The sequence below is a fragment of the Salvia splendens genome, chromosome 1 (genome assembly GCF_004379255.2).
Source record: "Salvia splendens isolate huo1 chromosome 1, SspV2, whole genome shotgun sequence".
Taxonomy (NCBI): Eukaryota; Viridiplantae; Streptophyta; class Magnoliopsida; order Lamiales; family Lamiaceae; genus Salvia; species Salvia splendens.
The window spans coordinates 1,168,859-1,190,760 of record NC_056032.1 but is presented as its reverse complement, the minus strand read 5'-3'; the positions used below and the strand labels follow the sequence as shown (position 1 = coordinate 1,190,760).

General features: G+C 37.3%; 3 protein-coding genes across 3 annotated transcripts; 1 reads left to right on the top strand and 2 right to left on the bottom strand.

The window, feature by feature from the left end:
* The first annotated feature begins 1,444 nt into the window (after positions 1-1,444).
* LOC121793281 (adenylate kinase, chloroplastic-like) lies at positions 1,445-4,283 on the top strand. The gene is made up of 7 exons (XM_042191339.1): positions 1,445-1,728; positions 1,808-1,906; positions 2,779-2,907; positions 3,010-3,144; positions 3,268-3,414; positions 3,597-3,671; positions 3,815-4,283. Exons 1-7 carry the CDS (start codon positions 1,531-1,533, stop codon positions 3,917-3,919), a joined length of 888 nt encoding a protein of 295 aa, XP_042047273.1. The 5' UTR covers positions 1,445-1,530; the 3' UTR covers positions 3,920-4,283.
* A 367-nt stretch (positions 4,284-4,650) lies between these two features.
* LOC121806841 (serine/threonine-protein kinase-like protein CCR4) lies at positions 4,651-7,204 on the bottom strand. Its single transcript, XM_042207002.1, has one exon. It carries the CDS (start codon positions 7,055-7,057, stop codon positions 4,766-4,768), a length of 2,292 nt encoding a protein of 763 aa, XP_042062936.1. The 5' UTR covers positions 7,058-7,204; the 3' UTR covers positions 4,651-4,765.
* A 1,131-nt stretch (positions 7,205-8,335) lies between these two features.
* On the bottom strand, positions 8,336-12,670 carry LOC121806833 (receptor protein-tyrosine kinase CEPR2-like). Its single transcript, XM_042206993.1, has 3 exons — positions 12,241-12,670; positions 8,973-11,671; positions 8,336-8,890 (listed from the first exon to the last, which is right to left on the bottom strand). Exons 2-3 carry the CDS (start codon positions 11,542-11,544, stop codon positions 8,496-8,498), a joined length of 2,967 nt encoding a protein of 988 aa, XP_042062927.1. The 5' UTR covers positions 11,545-11,671; positions 12,241-12,670; the 3' UTR covers positions 8,336-8,495.
* Positions 12,671-21,902: the final 9,232 nt, after the last annotated feature.

Here is a 21,902-nt window from a genome sequence, read left to right as displayed (position 1 = left end):
TTCAATGATTTTTGAACAATATTCCAACTGAATTAATTTAAAAATAAACCAGAAAGAATAAATAAATTTAAATAAATCAAAAGTTAATTACTACTCCTAAGGACTCCTATTACTGAATGAGCAAAAATTTAGTGGTCAAGGCATACCACATGACAATGTGATGTGGTATGTCCCACTAATAATACTTTGACAAATGGATTTATAGAAGTCCAACTAAATACTTTCATCTTTTTCTAAAAATGGACATTATTATAAAATTCAGAAACTATCCAAAAATTAAGAGTACTTATATTTAATATAATGAATGCATTTATATTTGACCAAAATACTTCCACTATGAACTAGTAAAATTTATTTCGTCCTTTTATATTTCTAATTCTAAAAATAATTTAATAAACAAAATATATGTAGTAATTAACTTATTATATTTTGATTTTTAGAGTTTTTTATGGTATGTCAATGATAATTTAATATAATAAAATTAACTTTTATGTCATTTTCTTATTATTAGCTACTTATATATTTAATATAATTATTCATATAGTCTTTAACAATGGTAAAATAAGTATAAAAATGAAACTATATAATCAATCATAGTTACATACGTTTAATATAATGCTAACAAATTTTGTTTATGATTTAGTTTAAGGTTATGGTAATCATTTGTAATTTTTTGCATACATATAAAACAAGAAATAAAGTAAACAACAAATTTAAGTTATCATTACACTAACTGTGCGAAAAATCACAAATAAAAAATGTAACTATAAATTAAATTATAAAAAAAATTCAGTGGCATTACATTAACTATGCGAAATTAGGAATAATTATATAGTTTCATTTTTATATTATTTTACCATTGCACATATATGAATAATTATACTATTAAACATAAAGGTGGCAAATGACCTTAATTTTGTTATATTAAATACTCGTCTGCATTCTTATTGACAACTAATTTGGTAACAAAATATATAAGTGTGTTATACATGTATTCATTATATAGGTGGTATTAATTTTTGGACTTTCCAAATTTTATAATAATGTCCATTTTTAGAAAAGGATGAAAGTATTTAGTTGGACTTCTATAAATCCATTTGTCAAAGTATTATTAGTGGGACATATCATATCACATTGCCATGTGGTATGCTTTGACCACTAAATTTTTACTCATTAGTGAATGGTGGGAGTAATAGTCTAGTTATTCAACTCCTTACTAGTTTATAACAATCAACATTGGCCCAAACTAGTTTATTACAATCAATTTCATACCAAAACAAAATTATAGCACAATCTTGATTAATTAACCAAACCCTAGCCTTCCCTGCCCTATTAAATCCTACATCCTATGCCACGTGGACGGCTCTCCGCCTTTCTTAGCTATATCTCAATTAAATCAAACGATCCAAATAAATAAAAATAATAACAGCAATAATTATAATTTCTTCGTTTCTACATAGAGTATCATTTCTGGTCACCATTTTGCACATCACCGGAAAATCAAGGGACTGTTTGGGAGAACAGAAGAAGATGGCGTCTTCCTGCAGCTGCAATACCGTGAATTTCAAAGCAGCATCTTTCCATCCAAACAAGCCCTTAGCTCCTACACCCAGTCATCTCCTCCCCACTTCGAAACCTTCGCAGCTCGCCTCTATCTCTCTTCGTTTAAATCAAAATCCGTTGCAAACCACCCATTTCAGGAAATCGAAAGCTGTTCCTGGTTTTCAGGTAAAGATTCTCTTTTTTTTGGTGATGATTTTTTTGGGGGTGAATATATATTGATTTTGTGGCTGAGAAATGAAAATAGGTTGTTGCTTCTGGTCAAAAGGGGGAGCCATTGAGGGTTATGATATCAGGAGCTCCTGCTTCTGGGAAAGGAACTCAATGTGAGCTTATTACTAAAAAGGTATTTCTTGTTTTTTGTTTTGCAAATTTAGTTTTTTTTTTTATTGGAGTTTTGTAATATTGAGTATATATGTATAGTGAAAAGTTTAAATATGAAAATTAACGTGACAAATGAGAATGGAAAATAATTTTCTGTCTTTCATGGTGAATACATCTCCTTGGTGGATGAAGGCCTGAGTTGGAATCTCATGAGGAGTGAAAATTTCTGTTTAATGCAATTAATTTCACATTATACATTCACTCCAGTGTTGGCTGGTGGATGATCAATTGATTTATCAGTTTACCTAAATGAAACAAAGTGAGAGTTGTTTTCAGATATCATAAGCAAACCAATGAACCATTATATTAATTTTATGAATATATTGGACTACCTACATTATCTTGGAAGTTGGGATTAGGGGAAGATAAAGAATGGGTCGAAATTTCTTAGTAGGGTAGTAGGGATAGGAGAAGCCAGGCACGCGAGCCTGTTTCTGAATGATATAGGGAAAAGGGAATTCTCATGAAGATCCCAATGAATAGACAGAATTGTAGATGTAACGCCGCTCATGTTGTAGTTTGATTGCTCGTGATTATCGTGCACTGCCATTGCAGTTATGTGTTAGGTGTCGCGTGTGCCTTTTCTTATATTCCCCTCTACATGAAAGTTAAAAGAAAAGGTAGGATATCAGACAGTTGATGGTTAACAAGAAAGTAGTTCCGTTGTTGTGATTGTCATTTTCTCGAATCCATTTCTATGTGTGCTGCCATTGTATCTAAAACTCTTTCCTCCTTGAGCTTAAATGGTGAAATATGGAGTATCAGGTAATCAACATTCTTTCCCACAAAAGATAAGCATAATGTGTTTTACTAAGTTTTTTTGTTACTCTGCAGTATAACTTGGTGCACATTGCGGCAGGAGATCTTCTTCGGGCTGAAGTTGCTGCAGGGACTGAAAACGGGAAGCGTGCTAAGGAATTCATGGAAATGGGGAAGCTTGTTCCCAACGAAATAGTTGTCATGGTAGCCTTTGTTTATATGCTGTTCATTTTCCCACTTATAAAAAATCCAAGATTTATTGGGTACAACTTCCACAAACAAACTCACCTCTGTTGCTGGTTGCAGATGGTTAAAGAGCGGTTAGCACAGCAAGATTCTCAGGAGAACGGGTGGCTCCTCGACGGATATCCAAGAAGCGAATCCCAAGCTACCGCTCTCAAGAAATTCGGTTTCGTTCCAGATATCTTCATTCTTCTCGAAGTGAGGTTCTACTATTGGTCTTGTGCTCTTTTTTATTGAAATTATTTATTCCTTCAACTAGTTGGGTATTATTTGAATTCAATGTTAAACGTGTTACTTAATTTGATTTTGAAACGAATGCAGGTCCCTGAAGAGATCCTTGTTGAGAGAGTTGTTGGCCGCAGACTAGATCCCGTCACCGGGAAAATATACCATCTTACATATTCTCCCCCAGAAACAGAAGAAATCGCTGCAAGACTCACGCAACGTTTTGACGACACTGAAGAAAAGGTCTGCACTTTTTTCTTTGATCAGATAAACAAAAATTTTAAAGGCTCCATCATGGTGGTCTCAAACTCAAGTCCTTTGGCTTCAACCATTAAACATTTTATCAACTGCTTCATGTTGTTTTTGTCTTCTGATCTCTCTTTCACATGTCTAGCCTGTGACACGGCTTTATCTTCGTCTTTCAGGTTAAACTGCGTTTGCTCACTCATAACAGCAACGTGGAGTCCGTGCTTTCATTATATGAAGACCAGATAGTCAAAGTATGATACAATAATCTCTTGAATTTCTCTCTTCCTCTTCCTATAGATCGACTATAATCACTAGTGATCCTTGTTGAGATTCTCTGCTTGCTTGAGTGAACCATAGCTAGTCGAGAACCTAACGTTTCGCACCTTAACTGCAGGTGGACGGAACTCTCCCCAAAGAGGAGGTATTCTCAGAAATTGACAGCGTACTGACAGAGCTTCTCACGAAAAAGGGAGCTGCGGTGGGCTCACTGGCTGCATAAAAATGGCTCAGCTCTAGAAATGGAGCAAGATTCGTGCGAAAGGGAGGTACATAAATATAGAGAAAAGATATCAAATTCGTAACTATTGCCTTACCGAAGAAAATACCATGTTTCACTGCTTTGGGATGATCGGGAAGAATAAAGAACATCATCTCTTCGTATACCAATTTGCAAGTTTTTTCTTCAATTCATCCATGTTTGTACATAGATGAAGCGATTCAAATTAGCCATTGCTGCGTTTTCGTTAGTGCTCGTGCTTTTCATTGTTGACGTCTTCAAGACTGATTATCGATGTTTATGCAAGTCGATTATATGCTCTTGATGTTGCAATGACTTGTTCAATTATATCTATATTTTTCTAGTATGTATATGTTGTTCTTGAATTTGCATAGGTCGTGCTAGTTTGTCACATTCTATCTTTTCTTCTTTGTGTGAGAAATGGTGTCACACGTTATAGATCTTTATGCCTTGATTTTTACTCCATTTGACTGGAAATTTTTTTCTCTTCTAAGAAAATGAAAATGGTCCAATTCTTGAATATTTGATGTCTTAATAGTATTAAAATAGTTGATAATTCAAAATCAATCATAGGGTGCTACTTGGTCAAGAATGTGACTTTCAATTTTACAGGCTTGCGTTTGACTTTCTGCAGAGTAGAGTTGGGAGTGTTAGTTAAACGACGTCATTTTGTAGTATTAGGTAGAAATGGCAACTAAAATTGTATTGAGACATTGCATCAAAATCTGAATTTGTATTTTTATTGGATTCTACAAATATATGTACCAATTCTTGTATGAATTTGATTCAGACTAAGTTTACTTAGGAAAGAATATTTCACCAAAAAATTTACGTTGATGAGACACTAGCTGATCTAGACAACACCTGGGGTGCCAAACATGCCTCCAATGCCCGATCTAAGCTATTTACAACTTCGCTCATCGTCGGCCGATACCGGCCCTCTTGCGTGACGCAATCGGCGGCCAAGTACCCAACGTACATCACCGCCTCAATCTCGAAAGGAGATGGAGGGGCCACCCTCGGATCCAACACTCGATGGATGTCGTCTTGTATTATGTAAGGGACAACGTAGTCCACTACGTTCCTAGGCACGCCAAACTCGTTCTTGTGGATCGCCTTGCAACCCGAGATCAACTCCAACATTACAACCCCGAAACTATAGACATCGCTCTTGGTTGTCAGGAGCTGAAGCCTGTAGTATTCAGGGTCCATGTACCCCATCGTCCCTGCGGCCAGTTGCGACAGGTGGGACTCGTCCTCGTCTGGGCCCCACAGCGAGAGGCCGAAGTCGGACACCTTGGCGCCTCCTCTGGAATCAAGCAATATGTTGGACGGCTTGATGTCACGGTGGATGATGCTTGGCACGGCGTACGCGTGCAGGTATTCGATCCCCCGAGCCGCGTCGAGAGCCACTTTGATCCGAACGGGCCACGACATGAGCGAGGACTTCTCGAACTTGTGAAGATGATCGGATAGGGTTCCATTGTCCAAATGCTCGTATACGAGTACGAGCTCGCCCGATTCTTCGCAATAGCCCAATAATTTAACGAGGTTCTTGTGGTTGAGGCGGGACAAGAACTCGAGCTCATTCACAAACGCAATGTCCCTATCCTCCTGCCCCCGTTTGCTGGCCATTGCGTACGAGGAAGACACCGAGGACTCGGCTCTCTTGACTGCCACTAGGCGTCCGTCCTCCAATGTGGCACGATAGACCGATCCGAAGCTACCGCTCCCGATCTTGAGCTCCTCGGAGAAATTATCGGTAGCCATGAGCAACACTCCGAGAGAGAACTCCTCCAAATGGCCTCCGTTACCGGTGCTGATCAAGTGGCTAAGTTTCTTCTCCAAAGCCGGCCGCCTCACTAGTTGAGGCGAGCCGGGTTCGCCCTCCCCCACGCCCTCTTCCAGACGACCAGAGTCGTGGATCCGACTTCCCCTAATCTTAATATACCGCAAAAACAAGAACACACACAAGGCCACCAGTGTTGACAAAGTCCCAACACACCCAACCACCATAAAGGCCACCATTCCCCTACTCCATTTCTTGCCACCACCAGACGGCGGAGGAACCGGTGTAGGAACCCGTGCAGGCGCCACCGGCAGCTCTGGATCACAAGGCTGACACATCACTAGCCCTTCATCCACACAATACTCACCATAATTAGGCCAAGAACCACAACCACACTCCTCCTTAACTCTACAAGGCAATGGCACAACATCACCAAACAAAAATGAATCACTATCAAGAACCTCATCACCCCAACACACCAAGCTATTGTTAGAGTTCAAAACACCACAAAAAATGTATCTCCTTCCTTGAATGGCTACAAATTCCTCATCCCTCAAAGACTCAGGCAAACTAAACTCCCCTCTCCCTCGACAAACAACTCGGCCGTCTGCTCTTATCGCGCAGACGCGATCCTCCCCAATCGCAACCGATTTAAATCCCCCCTGAGGCACCTCTCCCGCCAAATTTCCACCCCAGCATTCCAAGCTCCCATTCCCTCTAACCCCACACGCGTCACGAAAACCAGCCCCGACAACGTTGAATTTCCCGGTAGGCCAATCGCCGGTCCCATTCCGATCAACACCGGAGCATGAGATCTCTCCGGATTTCGACAAACCACATAAAAAATCATCTCCCGCCGCGAGGCTCGAAGCGAAGACTCCGCCGCTGCTGCCGGCATCTCCGCCGCTTCTCATCGGCCAGCACTCCGCGCCGGCGCCGGCGTGGATGCCGCAAATGCGGGAATTCGAGGAGGTCAAATCGGTTAGCAAAGTGCCGTTGTAGATTCGCTTGCGGTCCATGGGAATGGCGGCGTCTGAGAATCTCCAGCAGAAGATGAGGGATTTGTTGGTGGGGCGAGAGGAGCTCAGGGCGCAGACGAAGCCGTCTCCGGCAGCGATCGCGGTGAGAGAGGGCGGCGCGGGGCTGAGGAGGAGCTGAGTTCTCCGAGGGAAGAGGGTGCAATTGAGGGAAAAGATCGAATTTTGGGATTTGATTAGGGCGCAGATGAGGGTTTGGTTGTTGGTTTCGGAAATGGCGACGGTGGAGAGGGAATGGGAGAAGGGGAGGAGGGAGACGAAGAGGAGGCCGAGGAGGGAAGCTTTCATAGCCATCGAGAAGGCTTTCTCATGGTTAGAGAGAGAGACACCGAGATTCTTGAATATTGTAAAGACTGGATTTTTATGGTGAGTTTTAAGGGGATGGGAGAGGAGGAAAAGACAAAGGGAATTACGCGGCTGAGAGAGAGGAGTGAGGACCAAGACCGAGTCTGCAACTGGAGAGACACACACAGAGAGGGAGCGCGTAGTCAATGAAAACGAGCTGAGCTGAGCTGCGCTTTGTAGTGATAAGGACGGGTTTAGTGATCGACGAAATGTTGAAAAAAAATGAAAATAATCATAATTGGGAGATTATGGTCGGTCCGATTATCAATTTCTAAAATCACGATATATGCGACTTTTTGTTAGAAAATTTTGATATCGGAATTCCACCTATTTTAAAATTTTATTTTTTACAAAAATATAAATGTGAACTTTACACTACTAATTGAAGCCTTGATGAGGAAGAATTTTAATGCTATTTGAGTTCTGTTTCATTATTGAGAGAATGAGGTTTACTAATCGATGAAATAATAGAATAGGGAGTGTTCGGTCTGTAAGATTGTATCCGGAATTAAATTTGTAGTGCATTTGGTTCATGAGATTCAACCCCACAATTCAATCATAGATGGATAATCATGGGATAATTAGTCATAACTAACCTCATGTGACTAAAATAATCTCACAACTCAATTATAAATTGTATCTTGATATTATTTTATCTTGGAAATCGAACAGCACCTAAGTTGAAAATAAGCATAATTGGAAGATTATGATCATTCATCATTGATTTATGAAACTGGGACCAAGATTAATATCTGTTCGACTTGATGATGATTTGATTTGGAATTCCACCTCTTAGCGTTCTGCCAAAATGGTAGTGATTTGGGATATTGAGATTTAATTTACATTGTTAATTAAATGGCAATTATGTTATGCTACTACAGTCGTGATCAATAAGGATATTATAGGTAGTCTGAACATATAATTTAATGTATAGTGTATTTAATTATTTTCGCACATGTAATGGAATAGAGTATTAGGAAATAGGAAGAATATTAATATTATGCCACTGCGATAGCTGACAAGCTTTAAAAAAAATTAAATAGAGTAACTATAAGTAGATTTTATAGAGAGAGATGAATGTGTCACTTACTATGCATATTTTGAGCATTCTATGTTAGCATTTTGTTAATGTTATTTTTATTTTAATATTATAAATTGTTGTAAAAATAATCAAATGTCTCAACTTATTTCGATACATGAATATATTTAAATACAAGTACTAGTAAATAACCCCAAGCAGCACTTCCTGCCTGCATAAATTGCTGTTGAAATCATACAAAATGAGACATTCATAATCAATCTATAACATACATATATATTGAGATTTCAACCAACCTTAAAATCTCAAAAACACTTAAATTAACAATTATCTACACAAAAACCAAATTTAAAAACCATCTCCAAAATGGTCTAAACACACCCCTTTTTCATTCCTCTCCACACTATCTGGAGACCTCAAGCCAGCCCCAGGCTCAGCATCCACAAGCATCTTGATCACCTCCTTCATGCTCGGCCGCAGATTCGGTAGCTTCGACGTGCACAACGTCGCGATCTTCAACACCTTGATCGCGTCGTCCTGAACGAGCTGAGGCACCGCCTTCGGATCAAGAACCTTGATCACAGCCTCCCTGCTGCTGAGATGAGTCGAAACCCAATACACCAAGTCCTTCCCGTCCCCGAACTCCTCCTCCACCGGCCTCCTCCCCGTCACGAGCTCCATCAGCACGACCCCAAAGCTGTACACGTCGCTCTTCTCCGTCACCTTGAGGGAATAGGCCATCTCTGCATACCAAAAAAAAACAAAAATTAGCCCTAAGTCGAAAAAACGCCCTTTTTTTGGAAGCATTCTTTGAACCTGAATTACCCGGTGCAAAGTAGCCATGGGTCCCGGCAAAGCTGCTCCACTCGGACCCCTTCGGAGAGGACTGATCAGCCACCTTCGCAACGCCAAAATCAGCGATTTTGGCCTCGTAGTCCTCATCGAGTAGTATGTTAGTCGACTTGATGTCTCTGTGAATGATAGGCGGGCTGCAGTCGTGGTGCAAGTAGGCGATGCCTTTTGCAGCCCCGACCGCGATCTTGTACCGTTGATACCAATCCAGCTCCGGCTTACCGGCCTTGATCTCTCGGTGCAGAGCCTGGAACAAGTTCCCATTCGACATGTACTCGAAAACCAAGAAATTCGAGCCTTCTTTCATCAAACAAGCATACAATTTGACTATATTCCTATGCCTAATCTTTCCAAGAATCTCCATCTCTGCAGCCATGAGCTTCACCCCATTCCCCCTCCACAGCTGCTTCACAGCAACGGTTCCGCAGCCCTTGCTCAAGTCAAGGCGATACACCTTCCCGGTGCTCCCGCTCCCGATCAAGTTATCCTCATCCAAATCGTATATATCATCCACATCAAACTCCACTTGTTGGAAGCTCTCGAGCTTCCAAGGCAGCACGCCCTTCTCGTCTCCCATCCCCGCGGCTGCCTCGCCTTTCTTGAAATTCCTATGGCTCACAAACAGCAGCCCGACGAGGAAGACAATGAGGGTGACTAGGATGATGCTTAACATCGCTAACTTGCTCTTAATCAAGCTCTTGTGTCCATTTCTCTGATGAACACAGAGAGGCAAGGCAGAGTCAGTGAATTTCCTCTTCCCCTCCTCCTCGTCGTCGTCTAAGCAGAGGCCGTCGTTCCCAGCGAGTGCCTTGTCACCGGCCACCATCACGAAATAGCAAGGCACACTCCCTGACAACTGGTTATCCGACAGATCCACGGATGAGAACCTCAGCCTGTCAAAGTCCTTCGGGATCGACCCTGTTAGCTCGTTTCTCGAGAGGTTCAATGAGTTCAACGAGGCCATGTTCGAGAAGCTCCTTGGAATCCAGCCACTCAGCTGGTTTGAAGCAAGATTCAAGTCCACCAATCTTGTGCAGTTAGCCAACTCTGCAGGGACGTATCCGGATAAGGCGTTCCCTTCCAAATGCAACGACGCGATCTGCTTCAACGCCCCGAGCTGTGAAGGTATACCACCAGAGAATTTGTTATTGTTCAAGTAGATACGCTCCATTAAGGCAAGACCACCGAGCTCTCGAGGCAACTCACCCGAGAATCCGTTGTTTGACAGCATTAGCTCTGTCAGCTGCAACGATGCCCCAATGTCCGGTGACACCCTCCCGCTGAAGCTGTTATCACTAAAATCCATGACTTGCACGTTCGGAAGCCCCCAAACCCTGTCTGCAATGGACCCGTTGAGCCGGTTCTGGCTAACCCTCAGCCTCTGCAGAGGGATACAATCACCATAACTATCCGGAAACGCCCCTGAGAAATCATTCTCCAATGCAAGCAAGTATTGAAGATTCTTGTTCTGGCACAAGTACTTAGGAAACGGACCGAAGAATCTGTTCTCCGATATGTCTATGCTATTCAAAGGCGAAAAACGGCCTAGGTTCTGTGGGAAAATTCCTGTGAACGCGTTTTTATAGATGGAAAATGCATTGAGATGCTGCATTTCTCCGAAACCAGATGGAATCTCCCCTGAGAAGTTGTTCTTGAACAACTGGAACACAGTTAGTTTCTTCAAACTCCCAATATCCTTTGGGATCACACCGTGCATTTGGTTGTTCGACACATCAAACTCCTCGAGATCGGTCAGATTAGCTAGCCCAGCCGGGATTTCGCCTGTGAGGTTGTTCGAGTACAGCTCAATCCTGAACAAATTCCTCATCTTGGAGATGGAAGCCGGAAACCTCCCTGTGATCTTGTTGATGCATATATCCAACGTGCCTAACGCCTCCAAGTCGAAGATGGACTCGGGTATCTCACCCTTCAAGCTCGAGTTAGCCAAGTAGAGCCATTGCAACTTCTTCAATTTGCCAATGCTGTGAGGAATCTCGCCCTCATCGTAGCTGTTCATACCAAGGCCTAATGAAACTAAGCCGGTCAGGCTCCCGACCCAGCCCGGGAACGGCCCTGTGAACGAGTTAAGCGACAAGTCGAGCACTTCCAAGTTCGTCAGCATTGAGAAATCAGGAACACTTCCACTCAAGTAGTTACCAGAGACATTTAGGACTTTGAGGTTTGAGCACTTGCTCAGCTCGGCCGGGAGAGGCCCTGTTAGCAAGTGAGACGTGAGGGCGAGGGAGGCGAGGCCGTGCAGGGCGGAGAGCGATGGCGATATCTGCCCTGAGAGGGATAGATTGTCTAGAGAGATCCCAGTGACCATTCCTTGATCACAATGGATTCCATAGAATCTACAAGGGGAATCTGAATCTGAATCTTTCCATGATTGTAAGTGGTTTAAGGGATCAATTATGTGTTTCCTGAATTCTAGCAAGGCTTCCACCTCTGATTGTAGGCATTGGGACAGCTTGAAACAGGATAATGAGATCAAGAAAACAGTTAGGATTTGGAGGGAAAGAATGGATTTGGCTGGTTTGGTCATTTTTTGAAGGGTATTTTTGGGGGAGGGGCAAAATGGTCTATTCACATTAGGGGACAAGGATTCCAGTCTGTGTATATCCCTACCATGGGCTGGTGCAGATCAGTACAAACAGAAGCAGACATCAACACTGCACCAAATAAATGAGAGAAGATAAATTTGAATACACTTTTTCTGTTAAATGATTATATATAATTCCAATAAGTGCAATTATTTAAATTCTAAAAGGGTAGTAGTATATGACTAGAATGATTAAATTTAATGCTCTGCTTTAATCTATTGAGCAATAATTGAATACAGAATGTTCTTAAACAATAAAGAGAGAGATTGTGTTAAGATGTCAACTTTGCATCTAATTGTGGATTACAACTAAGTAAGAGGCAAAGCTACCTTTCAAGCAACTCAAGTGAAGGAAAAGGTAAAAAACTGGGATCTTAAATCTTTAGAACTTAGCACTAATTAATGAAAGATTACTCAAAATCATTGGATATTTAATCTAAAATTCTTGATTTATTCAATGCATAAAGGCCTCATCTTGCTCAAGAGCAATCAAGATTCAATTTTTATTGTGGCCAACAATCAAGCATCACTCATATACATAAAGATGTATGTCTGCAATCTCTCTCTCTCTCTCTCTCTCTCTCACACACACACACACACAAAGATAACACGCATACATTACATAAAAATAAGGCTAACCTTCAAAGATTTCATGATTTTTGCAGAGAGAAAAACAGAACTCCAAATAAAGATCAAATCTTTTTCAATCCAAGTAAAGCATGCAGCTAGCTGCAGCAGCTCAATCAATTCCTCTGCTGTTTCAAGAATACCCAAAAAAGGGTTAAAGCAAAAGAGATGGAAAAACGAAAAAAGAGGGCCGATTTCTTGGAAAAATCACAAGTTTCCCACCAATGGAGAAGTAACAGTTTGTAAGATGAGACTCTTCTGTTTCTTCTTTAACTTTTCTTTGGTGGGATTTTGGGTTTTTGATGGAAAATGGAAGTACTGTAAGTGGGAGCTAAATGATGAGACAATGGACAAGAAGGAGAAGGCTAACAACAAGATAAGGAGGTGTCATCACCCTCGAATTTTTATTACATAAATAGTGCTAATGTAACAGAAATTACACAACTACATAACTGAGATCAGCCTATTTTAAGGTGGAGAGAAATGACAAATATCTTACTAATATTTGCACTTTAGTCCTTCGAAATAGGTGGTATATCAAAAGCTCCTCCTATACCGACACTAGTAGGAAATATATAAAGATAATCCAATTATTAATTGGAAGTTGGAACGTTGTTTCATCATATGGTTCTAGAAACGTGAAATTCCACTTTAGCAATTTTACATAATATCAAAAATGTGGTTAGGAAACTTGTATTGCAATTATAGGAAGTGAAGTACGAAATCATTAGGAGTATTTTTAATGTGGTTGTGATTTTTAAAAGTTGAGAATTATTTGAAATTTCCTTGATTAAAGTAGTGACATGCAATAAACAGAAGGTTGTATGATAGGAATAATAATGAGACCTTTTTTTCTTCAAGGATTCTATTTGTAAATTATTAATTGTGTAAGGACTAGATTGATATTTGGGAAAAATATTCTGTATGATAGGAATAATAATGAGACCCTTTTTTTCTTCAATGATTCTATTTGTAAATTATTAATTGTGTAAGGACTAGATTGATACTCCCTTCGTCCCGGACTACTAGCACATTTCCTTTTCGGCACGGAGATTAAGGAATGAGTGTATAGCAAAGTCAACAATTGCGGCGTTTTACTAAAAATGGAAATAGTGCAAATAACTTGAGACGCCCAGAAAGGAAATAAGTGCAAGTAGTTCGGGACGGAGGGAGTATTTGGGAAAAATAGGCAATGATTTATTCGTGGACGTTGGTGATTGATTTGCGTCTTAAACAGCCAAAAAGCAAGAAGGACCTTTCATTTGATGGATAATTAGATTAGGAATCATAATGTCTCACGTGTATATTTGTTTCTATTTATTTTAAAGATACTACTAAAGTATTTGGCACTAATTTTTTTATGGGTCATAGATTTATATTTGCCCAATGGCCTCAAACTAATTAAGCCGAGAAATGCTTATATATTATTTCCAATTTCTCTTGTTTTTCGATATGATATGGGTTTGCATCCAACTAGTTTTCCATTAAATCGAGACCATATCATGAACTTATCATGTTGGCCTTCGGGTCATTCTGGGCTTGACCCGAAACCTGAGTTATCATGGCCCGATACCGACTTAACCTGCATCATTCTAGGTTCGGCCCTAATCCGAATCATTCTGGACGCGATCCAAACCTGGGTCTAGTATTACTTGCTAAGATTGCCAGTTGCAAGCTAGTGTTGATATTATTAATTGTTTTTGGATAATTGGCACTTTTGGAACGAAGGATCAATTATTTTTACACGAAAAAAGGTCAATTGTACAATAATAAATGAATGTCGCCCTAATTTTATTATTTTGAGTTCAAACATTAAGATAAACTGTAGTAGACGTATCATTACACATTGAGCGATTGATATTATTTAGATTTATAATTAATTGAATTAACTAAAGAAAATGCAGAGTGTTACTAATAAATAGTAAAACGTGCGAAGCCATAGAAATTTCTGGTACACTTTGTTGAATTTGGAAAAAGATATTTTACACGAAATTGAATTGTTTTCATTTATGATGACTAATTAAATTTGGAAATAAAAGTGCATAGGGAGACATATGGGAATAAAAGGAAAAGGTGGTAGAACATATATACTCATATGTGTATATGGCCTATATCTATAGGTAAAAAGTGTGTCAAAGAGATATGACACTATAGTAGCAATTGTTTTTTATCTACAAAATTACAAATGGGCACATGTTAATTCTAAATAATGAAGTAGTCGATAAATAATATATTTCTTGGATCATACGTGAAAACATCTATGGATGGTGATGTAGTCTCACCATATTTAGAATTTGATACACCCAAATTATTTATGGGCAGAAGAAAGAGAACTTTTTCTCCGCCACTTTGTAATTCTAATTTAATTAACTATATGTGACTAAACTTAACTACATATTACAAAAAAATAACAAGAAGTGCTATGTTCAATTTCATCTGCGTGCATGTATTATTTTTTTTCATAGTGTAAGCAGCGGCAGAGACAGGTGGGGTCGAGTGGGGTCGGCCGACCCCACCGCCGTACCCGAAGAACCGCCCGGAATACTCCTGCCACTGGCCCCCGACCCCACGGCATGCGGAATTCTGCCCTATGATTCATCCTCAAGACGGCAAGCAGCGCAACTTTGCCGACAAAACGTCATTGTTATTCTTAACTATACTAATATGCATTGGATTAATTTGATTGTAATCGGTGGATGATGGGCGAAGGAAAAAGATGCGATGATAGGGAAGATGATGTTCCTTTTTGCAATTGGGCTTTTAGTTTATTACTCTAGTAAAAAGGAAGCAGTGCTAATTTCACAAATGCTTTACATTATCATAATTTTAATTAAAGAAATTTCTAATTGAAGGAAAAATTAAGAGTTTTAAGATATAGAGAGCCGCTTGGCACAAGATTTTCGTATACAATATCATAATTTATTTATCATCTTTTAATCATGTTTCATATTTTTTCTTTTTTTTTATTTTATTTAATAGTAACAATAAAATTTTACCCTAATTTTAGTAGATATTATAATTATCTTTACTTTTGATTATTGATTTTAATTACCTTCCATTTTAGATTAAGAATGATTTTTTCTCAAAAAGATCTCCAAGTTTTTGTTAGCTCTTGTATGCTTAAGTTGAACAAGAATCACAACGATTAGAAAATTGTTGGATAGTATATAACAATTCAAACAAGCTTGAAATAGTTGAAAGAGTGTTTTCCGCGATGAAATTTGTCCAAGCCTAAGATGCAAAGTAAGATGATGACTGATTGAACAACATCTTGATGGTACACCGTGAAAAGTGTATGTTCGCTAACATAAGATAGATATATTTCATTTGTAATATATTTTAATTTTAAAAATATATTTAAGTATATATGGTCATGTTTGTCCGACCCCACGATTTTTTATTTCTGGATCCGCCATTGAGTGTAAGATAAAGCCTATGTACAGTATAGTATTTATATTAATTCGATATGCTAATGTATCAATTCTGCATTCTTGTCCATGTCAATATGTTAAAATTTTCTTCGGTTTAATTAAAATTACTTTTTGAAAAAGGGAAAACAAATATTGGCGTTTTATTGGCCACAATGCTAATCTTGAATTTAGTGGAATGAGATAGGACTGAAATGCCAGAAATGTTAATCCAGCATAATTGACCAGGCCAATGGCAATAATTAGTGGTACAAAATCAATAATATAATTTTGAAACCATCGAATTGTTAATTTTTAAAGAAAATGCTCAAATATATAATTGTATTCATGCATTTTTAACGAGGTTTTTTTTTTATTCTTATATACAAATACAATAATTATTCTCTTTCATTGCCTGGAATATATTTAAACAATAATTGATGATGTGAAAGTAAAATAAACAAGACTTAATGATATTTAATACAGAATTGAAAGGACCTAATAAAATGTACAATGATCTATCGAAAGTACAAGAACCGATCAATTTTTAACAATCACATCAAAATAATTATTTATACATTTAATTAGGTGCACGTAGTTTCACTTTTTAAATGTCTTAACTCTTTATTGCCTAGTTAAAAATTAAAATTGCGTAAATTATGAAAACTCATATGATATCTATTCATTAAATAAGACCACGACAGATGACAAATAAGAAAGTGAAAGTGTACCAAATATTTATTTCGATGTTACTATTGGCTGTATTCCTTTTGTTGCCTCGCTTGTTTAATACTCCTATAACATGCATTTTCCATACTCTTTTTTCAAGAGTAATTATTTTTTGGAAAATTTAAGAAGACCAATAATATACATATTAATACACTCACTATACTATAAAAGAAATACTATTATAAAGAAATAGTAAGTATAAAAACACACTTATCACTAACTACTATTTGAAGAAAAATGTCTTATAAGTAGTTAGGGTGTGGATTTGTGATTTTGTGTTAATAATCTTAATAGCCATTCGAATGTGTGAATGCGTGTGAGCAAAAAGGAAAAGAGTCGCCCGCAGGGGTGTAACGCAGTTGGCAACAGAGAGGCAGATCTTGCTACAACAAAAAGGAAAAGAGTCATCATTCCCAAGGTTTTAACTTTTAACATTTCATTTTCATTGGCCGATTATGGGTGCACATATTTTTCATACGATTCACATATATTTTGTCTTGTCTTAATCAATCATTGAAAAACAAGATAAAATTTTCAATTAATAGTATGCACGAACATATATAAGTTGGCATAGGTCCATCTAGAGATGATGCCGACTTTCCATGTGTTGTTTTAGTGAATTGTAACTCTAAATCCCATTATTTTGTTAGAGGCCCCCCCAATAAATGAGGTTAGTGTATTTATTTCTTTATTTTACAATTTTGCATTCATAAACATTTGGCCTCAAAATTATATTCTCCCTCAGTTTCACGGTAATGGAAACGTTTCTTTTCGGCACGCGATTTATTGGGTTGGACACAGTGAAAATAGTGTTATCATGTTTCGATTTCGACACTAATCTCTTAATTGTTTCCATTGATATCGTTTTCTTTATTGTTCTAGCTAAACTAATGGATTTATTGAAGAAAATCCACATTAGTCGACCCCCTCCGACCCCACCTTACCCATCGTAAATTTTCATTATTTAAAAACAAAAAAAAATATAGTAATTCTTAATATATTACTTAGTTTAAATTTTGTTTTATGTTTGATCCAATTTTCAAATGACAATGCATCTTCATTGCTTAGATGTAGTCTATAACCTAGAAACGTTTAGCAAGACAAACAATAAAATAAAAATAAATAAATAAATAATAGCATTAAATTTGTGAGTTCGACATATATTGGGCGAAATAATTCAATCTCATGATATATCCAGATCCAACATTCATTTAATTTTTCAGAATCCTTTTGTCGTGTGGATCCAATTTCCTCTCGCTATCCATCCAACTAATACTCACAATTCCATTCAAAAACATAATTCCATTATTTGATCGAAAAAATATCTTAGTATAGATTTGATTTCATATAATTCTTTTTCTTACCAATCAAAGTGCAAAGCTTTCGCAACAAAAATTTGGAATCATATAGTAGTACTATTTTACTATCATTTATTCATGTAAATCCCAGACAAAGTTTTTTCCAATTTAAAGCATCTGTTTGCATCTTGATATATTACACATTCAAATTAATGAGAATGTCAATACAAATTTTAAGTTTATTACAATTTTGATTTAAATAACAATAATAAATTAAAACGTATGAATTTTGAGTGTGTGGACCTGTTTTAATTCCGCCCAGGAAAAGCCCAACTCTTCAGCCCGTTAATAACTCTTCGTTATTGTATTTGTATTGTTATGATTTCAATTCAATTCTAAAATGATGTAGTAGTAGTAGTATTTTTGTTATAAAGTGATGTATTTTAAATTTTTGTAATTAAATTATACTTGACATCGTTTTACTGATGTGATAGATTTATATAGTACTTTTTTTATTCTTTTAATTGTTGGAAATTTTTTATTGTAAAAATATTGACATCATTGCAATATCTTAAAAAGTCATTTTGTACATGATTTAAATTGAGATATCATATTCTTAATCTATCCATCTCGAAATTACTAGTATTCCAAAATGTACAACCAAAACAGCATACTTGAAAAGTAAGAATGAATGAATTAAAGATTGATAAATGAAATTTATGAGTATTCATATCTTAGTGCAAAGAGTAATGTGAGAGTAATGCATAAATGTTAATCATTGATCCCTAAAATCACAATTTTTTTGTGGCAAAACTTAATATTTTTTCATGAAGTTAAAACTTGTTAGCCGATATCACGAACTTAAGCATTATAGCAAATTTCCAGAGTTTAATGATTCACGTCTGATTATGTAGACGGACAAACTGATCAACATAAGAAACAATACAATTTTAATTAGTGTAAACAATGTCACTTAGTACATGACTTGAGTCAAAAAAAATTTAAACAGAGTTCATAGCAAATTCAAGTCACAATATAATTTTAGAAACCTATTCCCAACAAAAAAAAGAGATAAAAAATAACATCTGAAAATGGATCATTTCAAATCAAATCAATAATTCACCTATCAATATACAAAGATATTAATTGTGTAGGCACTTTACTTCAATTAAAATATACTCATACTAGTATCTTGAATCCTTGATATAACTCGAAGTAGTATTGAAAATCACAATTGCAAAGTCACGTGCCTGTCAGTGCTCACGTGTTTGTTTGTTTGTCTGTGTTTCAGCAGTTGTTACAGAAAAAGGTTGTATCGCCAACCCCAGGCGCCCCCCACCCCCGGCCCGACATCAGTGATTGGAGGTAAATCACGGTACTCAGCAGCCCACTAGAGGGGAGAGTTCAACCCACTGTCCCACCTGAGACCCACCTCCACAGAGGCCTCACGCTTGTGCCCGAGAGATGGCAGCCTCCTAACGATGGTAGTGGGATTTGAACACCCGCTCATTGTTACAGATCTCCACCCCTGGAGCCAACTGAGCTAGCCCGTGCGGGCAGTGTCTGTGTTTCAATGTCCATGCATGTTAGAGCATCGTTAACGTTACGGGCCGGGCCGGGCAGGGCCGGGTCACACCTGGGTCCCGGCCCGCTGCCCCGCGCGTTGGAGATGACGAAGTTGCGGCCCAGGCCGGTCCCGAGGACTCAGTCGCGGCCCAGGGACCGTCTCGGGGTCCGGCCTGCAGGGCGTTGCATCGTGACGGGCCGCACACGATGAGTCCCGACCCGGCGTTGGATGCCTTCCGGGCCGGGCCGCAAGTCCCCAACAATTTGTTTTTTTATTGTCTATATATACTCCATTTTTGCACCATTTTTTCCACACTTTCTCAATTTCAATCCTCTTACATTACAATATTTTCGGCTTCTATGGATTGGTTTAACAATGATCAACGACAAATGGATGAGTTTGTCAACGCCGTTGCCGTGCCCTAATGCAACGCCTACGCCTACCAACATGGAAATAACATCGCCAGTTAGCACTGATGAGTACGAAATCAGTGATATGGAGCCCGGTGTAGGGAAGGGCAAGGCCAAGGTTGCGGATGATGAGAGGCCGAAGAAGTATAGTCAGCAGGAGATATTGTGGCTGGCCAAAAACTTGTGAATAGTATCATTTATTAGTTGCGGTCCGAGTTGGGGCCTGGTTAGAGCAATTGTGGCTTGGGACTGAAATTTAGGAGAATGATGACGTGGAAATGACTTAGGACCTAATTCCAGGCTGGGGTTAAGGATGCTCTTATGCAAATGAGTAAAATAGATTTTTATTTTATGAAAAGTCAAAGTTATTTTTATTACTACTATTTTATTATAGTTTTTGCGTCTGTGGATAAGATCTCCACTTCATTCTTCGGTTTTCATTAAATCATTGTACTTATTTTTTTGATTTTCTTCTTTATTTTCTTCTTTTAGATGGGGCCCATTTAGATTTCCCATCTATTGTAAATTTTTATTAAAATTTGAAAGAATTAAATATGGCCAGAAATATAGAATCGTGATTCATATGCAAAGAATTTGGGTTTAAATTAGTAAGGGTACTGAATTGAGTGTAGACTTTGTTTCAGTTTTGTCGACTTCAACAGTTACAATCGATTTCGATTGTATATATAGAATTTTTTTAAAATATTGGTTGGCGTAGTTGTCTTTCAATTCTATGATTATAATCACAATATTGTCTTAAATATTTTTTAAAAATTTAGATTTAAAAAATGATGTAATTTCATGGTTCGAAAATAAGTTAAACAATGAGTAATTAACTATATTTACACATATTATATTAGACCGTCCAGAGACCAGAGATGATAAAAATTACTATATTTAGAAGAAAATCATTAATTGATTAATTAATTAATCGTACGAAATTAGTATGGTATGTATGATTAGTTACATAAAAATTATTTTACATTATTCAATTTAATTATAAAAGAAGTGAAGTTTTTATTCCTGATAGTAACTTTATAAAATAAAATATGAATAAAAGCTTGACCATATTCTAATATTCTATTTCGGCGGAGAATAAAGTTATTCTGGAAAAAAGTGCATATAAAATTGGAAATTGATACTTTCCATAGATTATTGAGTCAAAAATAGACTTCTCATTTGGAAATGGCACCGTAAAGTGATTAATTTTTCGTTCCACTATATAGAAAAATTAAACATTATTATAAATATCTTGGAAATTGTTCCTTTTTATGCTAGGAAACAAGAACTGATATGCAAAATTGCCCCACAAATTTCACCTTATTCGTTTGATGAGTCTTATTCAATTAGTATATACTTCAGTCTTCAGATACGAAAGTTTACGAAAATTATGTACATCACTACATGCACTCTATACTTTTATAGTACTAGTATAAAATACAATGAATATAAAATGAGATAATTCTAAATTTTATATTTTTAAATCAGAAGAGGTCAACATAACATGATAATGACTGTTATTTTAATTTTTCTTCCTATGTATGAATAAATAAAATTAAATTATGATGCCCATTTCAGTAGGCTTTACTCAAATACTGTGGTCCTCTTTCTAAATTATGAAACCTAACCTCATATTATATATGATAATTATTTACAAATTTCATTCGTGATATCACAATTCAAGTACCCTACATTTTTTACACAAATTTTTTTGAAATAAAAGATGTCCAATATTCCATGGCGGGCTATCTTATAATAGTCCATTCTGATAGGCTATCACAATTTAAATAATTTACATATATTTTCATATAAAATGATGAAGATGAAAAGTTGTCACAAGTTTTAAATACCGAATATTATATGACGTGGATTTCGTATAACCATCGGCAAAATGCCACTTGCATTTTACTCCTAAAAATGTTAGTGAATTAATTTGGCCCTTCAATATGTATAAACCTTTCTTCTAATTTCATACTCGTACGTAGAGACAAATAAGCATATACTTGACCCATAATACATGCATAAATCACATATTTTCAATATTTTATATTTATATGCCTTTTTCATATTATGTGGATCTTCCTTTTAATTTGGAATGAAAAATAGTGCTAAAATGCAGTTGAGTCCACCCATAAAATAAGTATGTAAATGTGGATCTCTATAAGATGCATACATATAAATATTAATATCAATATTAATATTAATAAAAGAAATAATACAATGGGAATGCTTTATGATTTATGAGAATGATGTTTATAATACG

Excerpts from the sequence above, each read along its gene's own strand:
- LOC121793281 (XM_042191339.1), top strand. The coding sequence starts at position 1,531 with ATGGCGTCTTCCTGCAGCTGCAATACCGTGAATTTCAAAGCAGCATCT. Across the intron at positions 2,908-3,009 it reads CCAACGAAATAGTTGTCATG|ATGGTTAAAGAGCGGTTAGC; the intron begins GTAGCCTTTGTT and ends TGCTGGTTGCAG. Across the intron at positions 3,415-3,596 it reads TTGACGACACTGAAGAAAAG|GTTAAACTGCGTTTGCTCAC; the intron begins GTCTGCACTTTT and ends TTCGTCTTTCAG.
- LOC121806833 (XM_042206993.1), bottom strand. The coding sequence starts at position 11,544 with ATGACCAAACCAGCCAAATCCATTCTTTCCCTCCAAATCCTAACTGTT. Across the intron at positions 8,891-8,972 it reads CCATGGCTACTTTGCACCGG|AGATGGCCTATTCCCTCAAG; the intron begins GTAATTCAGGTT and ends TTTGGTATGCAG.
- LOC121806841 (XM_042207002.1), bottom strand. The coding sequence starts at position 7,057 with ATGGCTATGAAAGCTTCCCTCCTCGGCCTCCTCTTCGTCTCCCTCCTC.